The sequence below is a fragment of the Esox lucius genome, chromosome 3 (assembly GCF_011004845.1).
Source record: "Esox lucius isolate fEsoLuc1 chromosome 3, fEsoLuc1.pri, whole genome shotgun sequence".
NCBI classification, from domain to species: domain Eukaryota; kingdom Metazoa; phylum Chordata; class Actinopteri; order Esociformes; family Esocidae; genus Esox; species Esox lucius.
This window is the reverse complement of record NC_047571.1, coordinates 27,705,679-27,718,870: the sequence shown is the minus strand read 5'-3', so window position 1 is coordinate 27,718,870 and position 13,192 is coordinate 27,705,679. Positions and strand designations below refer to the sequence as shown.

Genomic DNA, 13,192 nt, shown 5'->3' with positions numbered 1-13,192 from the left:
TCAATTGGCAACAGGTCAGTCACATGATTGGGTATTAAAAGAGAGGATGGGTCTGTCAGAAGGAGGATGAGGAGGGGTTCACCACTCGGTGAAAGACTGAACAGAAAAATAGTGCAACAATTTAAGAATAAAGTTTCTCAATGTAAAATTGCAAGGACTTTAGGGATTTCATCATCTACAATGCATAATATAATTAAACAATTCAGAGAGTCCGGATAAATCTCTGTATGCAAAGAACAAGGCCGAAAATCAATATAGGATGACTGTGATCTTTGGGCACTGCATTAAAACCAGAAACTATTCTGTAGTGGACATCACTGCATGGGCTCAGGAACACTTCCGAAAAACCATTGTCTGTGAACACAGTACATGGATTGCTGAATCAAAATGTGAAATTAATTTTGGGAATCATGGACACCGCATGCTTCAGACTAAAGAGGAGGGGACCAATCGACTTGTTATCAACACACAGATCAAAAGCCAGAATCCGTGATGAATGGGGGTGCATTGGTGTACATGGCATGGGTGACTTGCACATCTGCGTTGGCACTATTATTGCTGAACAATATATACAGATTTTGGAGCAACTTTTTCCAGGAAAACCTTGATTATTTCAACAAGACAATGCCAAACCACATTCTGCTCATATTAAAACAGCATGGCTCCGCAATAAAAGAGTCCAGGTGCTAAACTGACCTGTCACACATTGAAAACATTTGGCGCATTATGAAAGAAAAAATATGACAAAGAAGACATTAAACTTTTGAGCAGCTGAAATCCTATTTTAAGCAAGAATGGGAAAACAATTCACTTTCAAAACTACAACAATTGGTCTCCTCAGTTCCCAAACGCTTACAGAGTATTGTTAAAAAAGGAGATAATGAAACCCAGTGGTAAACATGCTCCTGTCCCAACTTATTTGGAAATGGGGTTGTAGATTGATACGGGAAGTGTTTCATAACAAGCAAAAGTGACCACTGGGTGACATTTTATTTGGAATGCTGTGATAGAAGATAAAAATTGGAAGAAAGCATGGCTCCTGGCCTATAGATTCTGTATCCCAAATAATGTTAAGGATATACACTCTGAAGTCTTGCATAATATATACCCAATCAATACATACATCTCCAGATTTGCAGATATTGATAGAAATTGCACATTTTGTAAATCTTTAACTGAAACACTTCTCATCTTCTGACCTGGACTAGGTTTAATAGACTATGGACCCAGCCCACATGCATTTATTAATTATTACAACTTTTACTCTTAAAATGCTATCCCAGCACAGCTAGAAGAGGGTTGTTCACTCTGAGCCTGGTTCCTCTCTAAGTTTCTTCCTAAATTTCAGCCTTCTTAGAGAGTTTTTCCTAGCCACTGAAATTCAACCCTTGTTTTTTGCTCCTTGGGGTTTCAGGCTGGGTGTTTTGTAAAAGCACTTTGTGACAACTGCTGATGTAAAAGGGGCTTTATAAATACATTTGATTGATTCATTAATCTTTTTTACAAGTTTACCTTTGTGAAATGTTTTTTGTAATGGTTATATCTGTCATCTAGAACATTTCAATTGCTACTGTACTCTGAATGCTACAGAAATAATTTGCTACTTTGATACAAAAGAAAATAAATGTATCATGAATGTATTCATTACGATGAGGAAATTATCCATCAACGCATATTTGCCAAAGCTGCCCCAAAATGTATACCCTTTCTAGCTAAATTCTCCTCCCTAATTGACTTCCTTAAACTGGTCAACAACAAGGAAAGCATAAATTCTGTTTAATATTATGATATCCTTATTGTAAATTAATTTGTCATATTATTTGTACACCCTATTCATGTTTTATTTTTAAAGTGGTGTTCTTTTAAATAATATTGCCTGTCTTTTGAATTGACTGTTTTTCATGTTCTTGCATAAAAAAACACCTGTGCAGACTCTTTTCAGCCACCAGAGGTTGATATAGCTCTTCTGAGCAAAACCTTCCACCAAATCCTTTGAGCTGGAGAAGCTGGTCAACAACTTACCGGAATCCACTTTGTACTCAGATTTCAAAACAGATATCTAAACTGGTCACTATACTGCCTGGAGGATTGACGATTCTTGTGAAGGACATCCCCTCGCTGAACCAACTACCAGCTACCCAATTACAAAGGGAACTACAAAACCAGGGACTTTCCAAACAAAGTAAACAGAATACCCAGGCTCGAAAGACTCATGGCTACCACAGAATAACTTTTACAAAATGTCCCTGAGGAAGATGTGTACTGTATGCTGCTGCTGCTAACAACACATTATTTACTACTCAATGTTGACTTCGCTTTACCAGTACATTATATCTTGGTATGGACAGGACCCCTGGGTCACTGGGTAAGAGTGGTTTCCCTGAGCTCCATGTATTCTGTTAATGAAACCTCCATCTACCTAACCCCTGAACAGTTAAAGCAGAAGGAGTCAATCACAGCCAGTCAGGCTGATCAATAGAACAAGGCTGACCCAGGCCTCCGTCCGTTTGTTTCGCCAGGCGTCTTCAACACCTCCTCCCGCAGTGATGCCAAACGGCCACCATCTTTGAACAGTAAATCTACAAACCCATTGGGTAAAGTGCTCCACTCCATCCTGAATCTACACAAACTTGTCCTGGTAAACAGTGTTGACCTTCTACACAACACAATTTGTGTTCACTAGACCCCCATTTCTCCCCACACCCAATCTGCATGGAGATAAAAATATGATTACAAAAAGAAAAATGCTGACACCTGGTATCCACAAGAGCTTTGATCAGCTGGAGGTCCAGGGCAGATCTGAGTAAATAAATAAAAAGGTAAACTATCTAAAAACCCAAATAAAAACATTACTGAACAAAGAAAGAGAAAGTGAATATACTTTGACAAAAACACTACTGTGAATACTGTGCATGAGCAAGGACACTAGTGAACACCACAGTATACTTGTGCAATTACAGTACAGTAAATACTACAGTTGATACTATTGAAGATACTACAATGAAGAAAAACACTACTGGGAATGTTATGTAAGACATTTGGTAATAGCACAATCATTTGAGCATGGTACTACAGTATTTTTGCATATGGGAATGCCTTTAATTTTAATTATTAGTTTTTGTAAGCTTGTTTTCTACCCTTTCTGTAACAACATGAATCCCAGCTTTATCATATATGGACAAAGTACTGAAATATTATGACAATTAAATGTATACCCCACTACAACATAGTAGTATATATTACATTTCCTTGTCTGCTCAGGGTGGTCACATATCAAGTTTTAGGGTAATTAACCTTTGTAGGACCGAAATGTAATGGTTTTATTATGCGTCACCTGAGATAATACCATGTGACCACAATGATACAGTGCACAGCTGAGATGTAAACCAACCAGGGAGTGTTAGCTAGCTGTCATACATCCGTGCAAAATAGCGTTACGCTGTTTCTGCAAGAAGACCAGGAGATGGCTACAAACTAGTAAATGATCCAGCCAATGGAGCAAACACACGACTCGCAATCATTTATTTTTATTTCTCCCGATGCATCGTTTTCTGACTAACGTTACAGTTGACATCAATGTCATCTCATCTCTAGCTAGCTAGCTAAATAGCTAACGGTAACGTTAGCTAGCTAGCTAAGCTAAGGCCAGGGTGACTATACGGTACGTTATCCCTTGTTTTGTATATTAGCTAGGCTGTTTTGAAAGGATTAACTAACTGCATCATCTACATAGCTTTCCATTGCATTGTAGATATCTACTAGGTAGCTTGCTAACCACTGTATTGGCAGTGTCGATTTTTACAGTATTCTGTGTTATCGGACAGTATTCGATAGTCAACTATTACGGACAACATTTCCCCTGCCTTGCTGTTTCTAGTTTTATTGATTGAGCTCTATTCCTCATTACTGACATTTAAAACGGATTGTGTTGATGACATATTGTTACTCAGTGTCCATCGCTCATTCGTAAGCTGTTCTAACAACTGTACATGGAATGGTAAACGGATCTGAGTGTGCACGGGTAACATACCAACGATTTGGTCTCCCCCACCACATAAACTTGGCAAGATTAAGTATAGTACCCATTCAATATATTAAAATTTTGAGCATGTAAAATCTGTCATTGTCTAGAAACGTTTTTGTCATTACGGTTAATCCGTAAAAAATAATGTTGGTTATATTTCAACTGATGTTATCACTTGTCATGAACTGTCTCTGGTAAAAAAAAAAAAAACTTGTAATAATGCGTTCTTCTACCCAATCTTATATTCTAACACTGTCACTCAGTCCAAACAGTTACCCAGCAGTGGGAGGGGAGGTGCGCGCTGACTCCTAGACTGTTGGCTCTTCCGGCGCGGCACCATGACTTCGTCGGGCTGCTGTCACCTGCCTGGTTCCTTGTGCGAGTACTCCGGCAGCGTCGATCTGCCTAAGGAGGCGGAGGAGCCTGATGCAGGCCAGGCCCAGTACGTCGCCAAGGTTACAGCCAAAAATGGCCGCCCACTCTCGACGGTCGTCAAAGCTGTGGGCTCACAGAGGTGAGGGGTTTGTTCCAGGAGGTTCGTGGTTTTTTTCTGCATGGATGGCTGCCTGGGGATATGTCATTTTGTTATCTGACACCCTTACTTAAATGGAGGTTCACAATGGGCATCTCAGGTTTATACTACTTCTGATTAATTGGGTTCACTAAGTAGATGTGGTTAGTATTGGAATGTACATTATGTTTAATGTAATTTGAAAACAACTACCTAATCTTACTCCCCTATGTGTCTAGTAATGAGGGCATGTGTCGGATCTGCCACGAGGGAGCCAGCGGTGAGACGCTGCTCTCCCCTTGTGACTGCACAGGGACCCTGGGTAAGGTGCACAAAAGCTGCCTGGAGAAGTGGCTGTCCTCTTCCAATACCAGCTACTGTGAGCTCTGTCACACTGAGTTCAGCGTCGAACGACGGCCCCAGCCCCTCACCCAGGTACAATTTCAGTGTGTGCGATCGTTCTCGTGCGTGATAGATTTTAGCCCCCCCAATCAACATTAAAATTACGGACGAAGTGCCATGAACATGACCATAATGCCCCTTTACCTTGCACGGTGCCAGTGGTTGCGGGACCCCGGCCCTCGCAGTGAGAAGCGGACGCTGCTGTGCGACCTGGCCTGCTTTCTGCTCATCACCCCTCTGGCGGCCATCTCGGGCTGGCTCTGTCTGAGGGGAGCCCAAGACCACCTCACCCTCAACAACCGGGTGCAGGCTGTGGGCCTCATTGCCCTCACCATCGCCCTCTTCACCATCTACATCCTCTGGACGTTGGTAACTACACACCCTCGGGTTTTACTCCAAATGCCTGTGCCGACCTAACGCTGTTGTGAAATCTGTCTCTACCATAGACAGACGACTGTACTAAAAAATAAATAAAAAGGCATCACGTCATTACACATTCGTCAAATGAACTGCTACTATCTATTTCGGTGAAGCTGCTTACTGAGGTGCAACGCACAATTGTCTGACGTCCAGTTGTGTTGGCCTCTTTTCACCTCAGGTATCGTTCCGCTACCACTGTCAGCTGTACTCTGAGTGGAGGAGGACCAATCAGAAAGTGCGGCTGCTCATGCCCGACATGAAAAGAGCACACTCGACCCAACATTCCGTGCCGACCAAGAAGTTGACAAAGAAAGGGACGGACGAGACCGTCGTATGATCACCGGAGACAATTTGGTCTCAACAAAGAGAGTCCAACATAACCCGAACTTCTGCACTCATAGAACATTCTGGGGAGATTCCTTCTCTCCATATTCACTTTTATTTGAAGCACTTGAGCCCCAGAACTATAACCAGTGGTATTGGGGACATTTTGGAGTGGAGTGTCGTTGAGACTCTGAACACAAACAGTACAACAGGGCTAATGTAGCATGATCTACCCGATGCAGCATTGTGTTAATACAGTATATCTGAAACATACTACCCTCCTTTCATTCACAAAATGTATTTAGCTGTTTTTGGACAACTTGTGTCCCATAGCCTTGTGAATTTACTCAGAACAACAACCATGTGAACGACCAAGCTCTAAAGAAGCTGTCTGTTTTTAAATATTTGCCCCTTTTGAACCTGATAGACGTCGGAGACGGGGGGGGTTTGGTGTGTCAGTCAATGTATGCAGGGTGTACAAAAGTATTTGATGTAAAATTAGTCTTCCTGTTTCACTCCCTTGAGTGAGTTGAGTCATTGTGCAATAAAACATAAAGGACTCTTGGTCTTTAAATTGGACACATCCGTCAAAGTACAACAGCTTGCTGGTGAGACTTCTCTAGGATACAGGAGGCTCACAAGATGTAATGCTATGTCTTAGTTAAAATGCGTTAGGCTGCATCACAAAGACTGACAAGTGGACATTTCTGGAACTACACTGCCTTCAAATGGTCGTATATTGTACAGGTAGCATTAAACTGATACACTCATCGACTGTACAGCAATATTGTAAAATTTAATTTCATGGCATTAATATAATGTGAGTTGGCAAGCTATCAAAAACAAAAGAAATATATTACACAAATAAAGAATGTTGGCGCCACAACACATAGATGACAAAGGGGGGAAGGTGAGGCAGGTTGTCATGGGTTACAGGTTCTGGCAACACTGCAGTTTGTTCCCTTTCTGGTCCATGGTGGGTGGAACACTTATGTCCACCACATTGTTTCCAGGGGACTCATCATGGGCGGATCGTTCGGCGATCTGCTTCTGCGATACAATGCGATAGATTTCTGTAGAGAGAGAAGAATAGACTATTGTTGTGTATCTACCAATACTTCTCTAATCTACTTTATGTGAACTAGTCTGAATGTGGGCATTTCCAAAGAGCAATTTGCTTTTACCTATCTGGGTCATTAGATAGTAATTTTCCTGGTAAACTACCTGTAAGAATATTCTTGAAAGCTTCCTCTACATTAGTCGAATCCAAGGCAGAGGTTTCAATAAACGATAGGTTGTTCTTCTCTGTAGGGAGAAAGTGATTTAGGCCCTCATTAAACTGTACACAAATTAAATTGTTACTACTACACAGTGTCTCAATGCCATGTGTATTACGCAGTCTGCTAGGTCACAATAACATGTTTTCCTTGTGACAACCAAGGACATATAAAAGTTAGGAAGGTAAACAGGCCACTTCCATATACTTTCCCCCTGTCAATCTCTTTGAAATGAGTGGTCATTTGATGCTATAAGTTGAATAGTGATTGTTTCACGACATGGTCCCGATGTGCCCATTTCAACCTTATTTCAGCTCCCATGTGTTGCAATGACAATCTCCATATAAGTTGGCAAGGCTGCACACACACATCTAGGACAAGGGAAGGCAAAACAACACGTGTATCCAGTAACCCCATTTCATTTGGCCTGTGGAAGTTTCTTTAATAAAAGACACATTTTAAAAAAAACACCTAGGCCCCTGTTTCATTTTGTAAGTATGTAGATACACAATGGATCTACACATTTTCCAATAACTGCACTTTTTCTCTCTCTAAACCAATTTTAAACCCGATGTGGCCCTCGAGTCAAAAACATTGATTTAGGACCAGGCTATGACCCCTCCCGCCTCCGCCGCCACCACCCCGCCAAAAGACCTGTTCACCTGCAAAAGCCCTGGCCTCGTCCGTGGGTACCGCCCTGAGGTGGCGCAGGTCGCTCTTGTTGCCCACCAGCATGATGACGATGTTGTTATCGGCGTGGTCCCGCAGCTCCTTCAGCCAACGCTCCACGTTCTCATAGGTCAGATGCTTGGCGATGTCGTACACTAGGAGAGCCCCCACAGCCCCTCTGTAGTAGCTGCCAGAAAGAGACCGCATCAGTCTTCGCGCACCAACGGAAAATGACACGTTGCCATGGAGAAAGGGTCCGCCTCCTTTCGGATGTTCTCCAATTTGGGATATTTTTGTCATTAAATGTTTCCAGACCTTCATTCGAAACATGCTCAGTAAAGGGACCCGACGTGAAGAAATAGCACGATTGTTATGCTCATGCTGTTTCTTCACCCAGTGGCCGCCTGTGAACATGCGATTTCCCCCTTACACTCAGCTGGTTGTGCCAAATGTGGCAGCAGTGACTACAACCAAACCTTTCCTTTACACGTCTATCATTCTATCACACCGCTGGTGAGGAATTCTGGCCCAATCTTCCATGCTTTACCTCAGTGACATTTGTGGGTTATTAAGTTTGACCCACAACATCTCAATTGGATTTAGGTCTGAACATTCACTGGACTATTGCAAAATATATGTTTTGTGTTTCAGCCATTCTAACACAGCCTTGCCTGTGTGGTTTGGATTACTGTTGTTTGATATGTCACCACGGGCACTTCAGCTTCATCTCACAAACAAATGACCTGACGTTCCCACTTTAGATTTCCCTGACAAGAGTACAGTTCATAGTTACTTCAGTGAATTAAAGCAGACAAACCCAGAACAACTACGGAAGCCCACAAGTGACACCGAAGTACAGCGGAGTCATTGCATCTAGGTATGAAGTGCTTGTGGTCTCATATCAAACAACAGTAATCACACAGGCATGGCTGTGTTAGAATGGCTGAAACACAAAGAAATATACAGCTCCGGGAAAAATTAAGAGACCACTGCAGCTTTTTCCAAAAAAGTCCAAAAGGAAGGTTTGGAGAGAGGAGCAGAAGGGTTAAAATTAAGAGACCACTGCAAATTGAATGCTTCTGTTCCTCACTCAAAACTTTCCTTTTCATCTTTTTTGGAAAGGAAAGAAAAAGGTGCAGTGGTCTCTACATTTTTTCCAGAGCTGTTTTTTGCAATGGTCCAGTCAACGTTCAGACCCAAATCCAATTGCAGGTCAAACTCAATAACCCACAAAAGCCTAGATACTGCTCACAGTATACTAATAATGTCCAGGGGTCCAGCAAAGGGCGACGCGAAAAGGATCAGCGCTGCCTGTGCTGGATGGGTAAATGTTGGGCAGGACTGCCTTGTAATATCACACACTAGCCACTACTTGTGGTAGGCTAGGTGTGTTTGAGCTCAACTGTGGTTGTTGCCTGGGGAATGCGTTCACCTGCAGCACATGTGCACTAGCAAAAACGTCCTGGTTGAGCAGGCAATGTGATAAGAATCAAAACCGTTTTTGCGAGATGTGCTTGAAATAAATACTTTTTTATTTTTAAAACATAATGCTTGACAGCTGATAACGGGTCAATACTGTAGAATGCAGTGTTTGGTTTTTCACCAGACAAAAACCAGAGATATGTCATCCAATAAGCTCCACTTCTGACACATCAGTCCAAAAATGTACTCTGCCAGGAGCCTTAATGTGTCTTAACAGGTGCTTTCTGGTGCCTTTTGGCAAGTATAAGTTTACATTTTGAACATGATGTATCCAGTAATATCTGGCAGAAAACCAAACACTGCATTCTGTATTACTGTCTCCATATCAAAGGTCAAACGTGCTATGTTACTGTGTTGTTTTGTAGAAGGCTTTGCTGTCTCAGGATCTGAAACAACTTGCCATTCTTGAAAGAGACATGAATTCTGCCCTGTATCAGAGATTTCTAAAGGAGTATGTCATTCATCCATGTGATAAAGCAGAAGGGCAACTGGGTCTAGCAACAAGACAGTGATCCAAAATACCAGGCATGTCTACCTTCAGATGTCTGAAAGGCAAAAGATGACTAGTCAGTGTTCAGACCCAAACCCAACACTGTGGCAGAACAGAACAAACCCCAATAATCAACAATTGTCGCTGTGTTGAAAACGTTTCTGCATAGAAGAGTGGGCCAAAATTCCTCAACAAGTGTGTATCAGACTGGCAACTAGAGCAAGCGTTTGGTTGCAGTCACTGCAACATTGTGTTGCATAACTTAACTTAATAAATGAATGAAATCGGTATAACATGTTATTAGTTCACAGAGGTTCCCTTTAATATACGGCTTCGATTTAAGATCTGGCAACATTGTGAAAACTGCCAAATGTTTAGATCAGTGGTTCCTACCCAGGGGTACTAGAACCCCTGGTTCTTGAAACCACTTATTATGACACCATAGGCTTACTAGTGAAATGAACATGAGGGGGGACTTTAGGAGTACTCCGAGCAGAGCAATCTTCGGTCGGTAGTACAGTAACTGAAAAGGGTTGGGAACCACTGGTTTAGGTGATCAGAAATACTATGCCATGGCACTGTAGGTCTCCGGTGAGACCCCAAGTCAGGCTCTCTAATCAACGGCCTCAGCAGACAACCTTGCGGGATCCCACAGGACTTACGCAGAGGTGATGGCTCTGTAACGTTCTTGTCCAGCCGTGTCCCATATCTGAGCCTTTATGGTCTTCCCATCTACCTGGATGCTGCGGGTGGCAAACTCCACCCCGATGGTACTCTTACTCTCAAGGTTGAATTCATTTCGTGTGAACCGAGAGAGCAAGTTACTCTTTCCGACGCCCGAGTCTCCGATTAACACGACTGTTGATAAAGAGGCAGTAAGTAAACACTTGGGTAGAGACAAAGACAAAGGAAAAAGAACACTGGCAGAAAGGTATGTTTCCAGCCTTGACTGAAAATTCTGTACAAAGATTCAGAATCGAGTACTAGAGCAAAGTTCAATTCACCGTTCATGACAATGGTTCTTATCTCTCCTGGGGACAATGAGGCACCTCACAATTTTGTTGTAGAACTGAATTAGTTCCAGAGCTTGAGACTTAGTAGACAATTTGATTCAGATATGCTAGCTTTATGGAATACAACTAATATTGGGAATGGCTGGGGTTCCTCAGGAGAGATGTGAGAACCACTGATACATGACACCAACCTCCTGTCAAAAACTGTTACATAATTGAGGTTTTAATTTTAAAAATAACTTATTGACAAGTGACAAATGGACCCATTTGAACAGATTTGTCTTTGTTTTTCCAGTCAATATTTCTAAGAGCTAATTGGTGTTCTGTTTAATTGGATTCCCTCAACCAAGGAGACAGTAGCTATTGTCAGTTTGAGGCAAATTACCGCACACACTGGAACCAGTATGTCCCCCCCGAGAATACTGCTGAGAATCACTGAACTCAATGACACAATAGGAGGCAGAGAGAAACAGGTTGGACAGCGTTTGTATTCTCACAGTCGGGCAAAAGAAGCCAAACTTTGTTCCTGTGGCGCTGCGTTGCTGCTGCAGGAAGCTGATAACATGGTCCATCAAACCTGAATTGACAATTGCGAGACACTTTTGGCTTTCCTTTTGGAACAGGGTTTTTCCAAATGATGGCGAGAGAGGGAGAGGAGCATCGTTTATCGGCAGATGCCTGTTCCACAGAGGATACTCTGTGTCACATCATAAATAGACCTCTGTACAGGGTGTCAGTGGCTGCAGGAGGTGCAAATGGAAATCAAAGGGTGACATTCTAGAACAGATCAAAGAGGGACTTATTGAAAAAGGACATAGCATTCAGTGTTATGTGGGCCTTGGACACCAATCTACATCGCCAGGTTTAACCTTATTATTTTTACTAATGCTATAACAAATCTATTTTTCGGGTACTGGTATATCAAAACATTTCACATTCAACTTGAATATTGCTAATTAGTTCTGTAGGCCAGGAATTCAACGAAAGCATAGTCAATAGACAAACACTGTCTCAATAGATGGCGATAATGCTGTATTTAGGAGGGGAAAACATTAACGTAATATCTTGTTCAATGAAACGCAAAACAGAAATCTTGTCAGTAACCGATAAAGGAATAGTTACTCTTTTGTGGCTTCATCAAAGTTGATCAAGTCAAAGATGCAACCGCAAATTGTGTACTGCATCTTGAGCTCACCTATAAATATAGCTGCGGGCGTTGTTGTAACGTTACAGGGACAACATTTATGTAGCCGTAGTAGCAAACGCTTTCTACCCTAAACATTGATACAATGTTTCACAATAAATAGTCCATCCAAACTATTTGTTATGATTTGTTCAAAAGGCTGACATTTGAACTGTGATTGGATAGAATGAAACAATGAAATAATTAGGCTGTTATTGTTGGTGCTGTAACGGGGGAATGCAGTCATCAAAATTTACCTTTGAACAAGAAATCGTATTCATCGTCTCTGTTCCCCATTCTAGACGAGGCCTTTCCAACGCTTGTTCCGGAAAATAATGTGTAAAATCGTTTGACTCTGAATTGTCAGTATACAGGAGAAAATTAAATAAATGTTTTAGACAATGCGCCAATGTTGGTGGCTGTCAAAGCAAGCTGACCGCAGGAAGAGAGATCTCCGAACTCTGCAGAAGGGGAGGAGTCCCTGTTCCCATTCCTTCCACACGTTGGCGCTGTTGGCTCCTATTCCGAAACAAAAAACGTGTGCATTTCTGCTGTGGATGGTCAGGTTAACGGACGCTTATTGTTTCATAGTTTCAAGGTGGTTATCATCGTACGTACCAGTTTTCCCGAGGCAGTCCGAGGTTTTGGTGGCCTGTCCCCGGTTAAACCTGAAAAAAGTCCAGGTCATTTTGACTTGCCCTTTGTGCTTGTTTTACTCGCTGTAGTTGTTGGTTTGGCGCTTTCATCAGTGGCTCGCGCTCTTCGGCAGGTGTGCCTAATGTAGTGCATACATTCAAGATGAACGACTCAAGCCGATTGTCACTGTGGATGGCTCTCTAATAGACACCAATGTGATAGCAGCTATGAGTCAACCTGGAAAATAAATCGAGAGTTGGGGTTCTTGCTTCTTCCTTTTCTAAGTTTTGACAGTGGAGGGAGAGTTGAGAGAGCCAGACAACTGCCAGCGGAAGATTGTGAAAAAGCAACTGACATAAATTGTGTCATTGATTGACCGATTTTTTGTCAAGTAGGTAAGTTAGTAAGTGGACGAGACACACCAAGTTAAGCAAAGCACATCTACCTTTCTTTTCAGTTTCCACGTCATTGTAGTAAGCAGACAACGAATTGCAGGAGAGCATATAGAGAGTTTGTGGACAAGAGGACAGGAAGGAGACGAAGTCGACAGATTAGAGACATGACAGAGGGATAAGAGGATGATTCCAAGAGGGAGAACAGAGAGATACAACAAGGAGGACAGAAGACGATATACAGGTGCTGGTCATAAAATTAGAATTTCATCAAGAAGTTGATTTATTTCAGTAATTCCATTCAAAAAGTGAAACTTGTATATTATATTCATTCATTACACACAGACTGATATTTCAAATGTTTATTTC

At 42.1% G+C, this 13,192-nt stretch overlaps 2 protein-coding genes across 3 annotated transcripts; one reads left to right on the top strand and one right to left on the bottom strand.

Moving 5' to 3' along the window:
* The first annotated feature begins 3,357 nt into the window (after window positions 1-3,357).
* LOC105024475 (E3 ubiquitin-protein ligase MARCHF2) lies at window positions 3,358-6,266 on the top strand. The gene is made up of 5 exons (XM_010894441.3): window positions 3,358-3,661; window positions 4,288-4,538; window positions 4,775-4,970; window positions 5,097-5,306; window positions 5,536-6,266. The coding sequence occupies exons 2-5, from the start codon at window positions 4,363-4,365 to the stop codon at window positions 5,692-5,694; spliced, it is 741 nt and encodes a 246-aa protein (XP_010892743.1). The 5' UTR covers window positions 3,358-3,661; window positions 4,288-4,362; the 3' UTR covers window positions 5,695-6,266.
* Window positions 6,267-6,453: 187 nt separating this feature from the next.
* LOC105024484 (ras-related protein Rab-11B) lies at window positions 6,454-12,501 on the bottom strand. 2 transcript variants are annotated; one of them, XM_010894453.4, is made up of 6 exons: window positions 12,414-12,483; window positions 12,053-12,314; window positions 10,262-10,457; window positions 7,621-7,814; window positions 6,906-6,986; window positions 6,454-6,754 (listed from the first exon to the last, which is right to left on the bottom strand). In XM_010894453.4, the coding sequence occupies exons 2-6, from the start codon at window positions 12,090-12,092 to the stop codon at window positions 6,612-6,614; spliced, it is 654 nt and encodes a 217-aa protein (XP_010892755.1). In that variant the 5' UTR covers window positions 12,093-12,314; window positions 12,414-12,483; the 3' UTR covers window positions 6,454-6,611. The 2 variants fall into 2 exon arrangements, 1 of the variants encoding a protein (XP_010892755.1); XR_004575629.1 differs by having other exon boundaries at window positions 6,712-6,754; window positions 6,906-7,329; window positions 12,414-12,501.
* Between the last annotated feature and the right edge of the window lie 691 nt (window positions 12,502-13,192).